Source organism: Pinus tabuliformis, chromosome 2_1 (assembly GCF_031772625.1).
Source record: "Pinus tabuliformis cultivar Carrire ecotype Pingquan chromosome 2_1, CPIR1, whole genome shotgun sequence".
NCBI classification, from domain to species: domain Eukaryota; kingdom Viridiplantae; phylum Streptophyta; class Pinopsida; order Pinales; family Pinaceae; genus Pinus; species Pinus tabuliformis.
In genome coordinates this window covers 945,065,963-945,069,937 of record NC_142299.1, presented here as the reverse complement: position 1 = coordinate 945,069,937, position 3,975 = coordinate 945,065,963, and the positions used below count along the sequence as shown (strand labels likewise).

The window sequence follows — 3,975 nt, the reverse complement described above, 5'->3', positions numbered from 1 at the left end:
TCTCATTCATTACATATTTTACCATTATTATACATTACATTAAAAGCCAACTGCATCTCATTCATTGCCTATTTTACCACTATACATTCACTCCGTATCCATTTGTAATCAAAGATTGGGTGCCATTGGTGAATCAAGAAAACCAGGTAATTTCAAAATATTCATTACCTATTTTACCATTAGTATACATTACATTCACTCCGGATCCATATGTAATCAAAGATTGGTTGCCATTGGTTGAATCAAGAAAACCAGGCAATTTCGAAATACTGTATTCTGTCAGTGATGAATTCATGAAAAAGAAGCCTATACTAGGGTTTGTGCTCAAAGTCCGATTCCCGTTTCATTCGACAAGGTGGTTATGCCGATTGAGCCACCAAAATAACATTCAAAATCCATCCATTAAACAGCGGATTGGATAAAGCTTTACTCTATATTCTCCTATCGCCCAATTCGTTTCCAGTTTCCGGCAGCGAACGGGCAAGAAAGCAAAGTGAACGCTCCAGTTTTTCTCTTTATCCGTTAGCTGTCCAGAATCTGCAATCGCAAGAGGTTTTTGATACACACAGTTGGTACGAACCTTTCTTTAAAATAACAATAAGCAAAACTCAATTACGAAAGAAGGCTGAATCAGTTACTGGGTTGAACAAAACGAGCAATGTGTTGCATAAGTGCCTCTGTACTCTCGGCGTCCTGCTGCAAGGCATAAAAACCGTGGTTCTCCTCTTCAAACATAATCATCTGAGCCGCTTTACCATGTTTGACGAGACTCTCATAGTATGCCTTTGCCCGGTCTCTCAGCATATCATGTCCCCCTATCACAATCAACAGTGGAGGCAGAGTGGCCGCCACCAAAGTCGGGTAAGCGGACGATGCGGCGAGCGGATTGCTGAAAGGGTGATGATCCTGATCATTAGCGCCGTCAGGCAGAGCCATCATCCGACTCCGAACACTTCGTTCTAAGTCCTCTGGCGAGTCAATCTCCGATTGAGTGCGTTGCTCTCCAGCAAAGAATGGTTGAATTATCACCGCCCCTCTAATTTTCAAAGGATTCCAGTACCCTCCCTTCACAATCACATGATGCACGATATTTCCGCCGGAGCTATCGCCCACAATAAACACTCTGGAGAAGTCACCGTGGGAATGAAGCCACGGATCCCCGTCTCTTCTTTTGTCATTGTCCGTTTTCGTCGCTTGAGAGCGGAGCCACGACAGGGCGGTGAGGCAATCGTCGTAGGCAGCCGGGAGGCGGTATTTGGGAGCAAGCCTGTAATTCACAGAAACCACAATTGCGCCTGCCGCAGTGGCCATTCTAACACAAAGAGTGTGAAAACAGCGCCAGGCCGGAGAACCCATGATGAAGGCACCGCCATGGAAATAGAGTAAAACGGGCATCTCGTTGGAGGAAGAAAGAGCCTTATCCACAGGTCGAGATTGTGATCCAAGATTACGTCTGTTGGACGCCACTCCGCAATCTCAGGTAGCGTTACTTGTGGGTACGGCAGGGCAGGCGTGGCCAGCTTTTCTGGCGAATCGCTGAAATCCATTTAACTGCATTGAAATAAATAAAATAGCGCGTTTCGAAATTCAAATTTGAATTCGAATCAAATGGATAGATGACTATTATGCTATGTCCATGAAGCGCATTCTCGTCGGTATTGTATGGTCATGGAGCAGTCCGCCGGAAATAATCACGTTATTTGTTGCCGAGAAACCGGGGAGATGGGAGTCCCCATATCAAGGTGGCGAAAACCCACTGTCAGGGTACTGTCTCTCGTACTGTGATTACGATGCATTCTAATAGATGTGGAAATAGGTGTTGCCCCCGCTTGTCCAGCTGACATATCACTAGACGAAACGGTGTCCAAGCAGTTGTGTACTCACCATGTTTATCTGGAATAGTTTGGAAATATAAATGAGCTTTATGGAACCTCAATGCAATAATATTAGATTTGGTATTTATTATTGTTATTTACTTACTAGTTATTTTCTTTAGGTGGTCGATTTGATGATTTGATACATATTTGTAATATGTTATAAGAAATACAATCATTCATCTAAATTTAAATATTTAACGGATGGATATTTATCATGTAAAATTTATTTATAATTTATTTATTTATAAATAAGGATTTAGGAAAAGTATTAGTTATTCTCACATTATTGAGGATATTATAAAGATACTTAAATAAGGTTTTGTTGGGTAGAAGGAAATAGTAGTGTGTACTTTTCATTAAAGCAAAAAAAAATATGATTGGGACTTAGTACATTGAAAAGGGATGTTGAAATTTATGTTTATTAAAGAATTTTAGTATGTGTATGTAAATTTATTTGAAGAGCTCAGAGTTAATTAATAAAATTTAAGATTGATTTTTGTTACATGAAAATGATAGATTTAAAATTGGCTTTTGTTATATGAAAATTATTCATGTTTATTTGGTAAGAGATTTATTAACAAATAATGGTGAAACTAGTAAGAAACTAGTAAGACACATAGCAATACTTTAACATAAAAAAACTTCGCGTGAAGATAGAAATACTTCAACATAAAAATAAAAGCTATAAAAAGCTATGAAAGAAAATATGTTATTTAAAGAATCTAGCGTAGTGAATTATAAATGAAGGAATTCAACTATATTTAGATATCAACTATATTTGTAGGTTGAATTAAATTTGATATGCAATAGAAAAATTAGAGTGATACAATAGAAGGTTGGTGGGCCCATAACCCATAGTTTCCATTAAAAAAATTGGCTTTTATACATTTAGTTGCAATGTATACTTTGCTATAGATTTTTTTACTTATTAATTATGTATATCTACCAAATGAGCTTATAATGAGAACCACTTACTAGCATGGCTTATAAAGGCATTAACATATAGGCACTAACATATGGTGCAAGACAAGTGTTATAGATGCCCTCAAAAGAGTTTAAAAAAAATGAAAACAATCAAATTAAAGTCATACTTCAAATTTAAATATTTTGGTCCACAAGACATAGAGTAGTCAATTATAAAGGTTAAGGTTATTGTTAAGAAATTCCTTGTGTGTGAGAGAATATGTTCCAAGTGTAGACAAACCATTGTGAAATTTTTCATCAAATATTATGGAATTTTCTTATAAAACGTATTTGTTGTGAACATTATTTTTGTAATCACACCTTTTGTGCAAAATCCCGTTGCAAGAGTTTCAATCCCTAAATGAAGGCATCCCAACAAATCAAAAACATTAAAAGACATATTTTACTAAAATGCAAAGCATTCATAGTGAAATTAGAAAACAAAATCATATGACTACTTGTACATTAGGGGAATTACGCCTACGCTGAATCTGAGTCCTAGCAAGTGATGAAATGTGGGAATGACAAGACTACCATGCTGAGAAACTCTTGTGTTCCCCAAAGTCTTGCGAATTCTACTCTCCTCTCAAACTTGTGTAGTATATGAGTTTCTGGAATTTACTTGGATATATCAACTTCTCGAAATCTTGATTCTAGTATTATAAAATACATACTTGCAAATTTGTTGTATAACTCGTCCAATATCAATATCAGTCTCTTGAAATCCTGTCGTATACCTAGTCTAATATCAATATCAGTCTCTCGAAATTGTGTTGTATACCTCATCCAATATCAATACCAGTCTCTCGAAATCTTGATTATTAGTATCAGTTTCTACATCAGTTTCTGGAAATCCTTATTTTAATTTTATAAAATACATAATCACAAAATTTTTGGATGCCTCAATCAATATCAGCATCCGTTTTTAGATGTCTCAATCAATATCAGCTTCCACTTTCCATTTTGTAGGTTTTTCTTCGCCTCCCTCTCATCCATTCAATGAAAGAATATATAGAGGAAAACAATTCGTCTATCTTTTTTTCCTGGGCTTGAGAAATTTTTTCCCACTCCATTTGATATAGGAAAAAAAAGTTTATGAACTTTTTCCCCAAATTTTCCATTCCTTCGGTGTATC

At 36.4% G+C, this 3,975-nt stretch overlaps 1 protein-coding gene across 1 annotated transcript; it reads right to left on the bottom strand.

Moving 5' to 3' along the window:
- Positions 1-388: 388 nt before the first annotated feature.
- On the bottom strand, positions 389-1,547 carry LOC149203760 (strigolactones hydrolase CXE15-like). Its single transcript, XM_089401976.1, has 3 exons — positions 1,318-1,547; positions 639-1,267; positions 389-537 (listed from the first exon to the last, which is right to left on the bottom strand). The coding sequence occupies exons 1-3, from the start codon at positions 1,545-1,547 to the stop codon at positions 389-391; spliced, it is 1,008 nt and encodes a 335-aa protein (XP_089258102.1).
- Between the last annotated feature and the right edge of the window lie 2,428 nt (positions 1,548-3,975).

Coding starts and splice junctions, on each gene's coding strand:
- LOC149203760 (XM_089401976.1), bottom strand. CDS start 1,547: ATGGATTTCAGCGATTCGCCAGAAAAGCTGGCCACGCCTGCCCTGCCG. Junction 1,268..1,317: donor GCTGTTTTCACACTCTTTGT/GTTAGAATGGCC, acceptor TGTGAATTACAG/GCTTGCTCCCAAATACCGCC. Junction 538..638: donor TGCTCGTTTTGTTCAACCCA/GTAACTGATTCA, acceptor TTGCGATTGCAG/ATTCTGGACAGCTAACGGAT.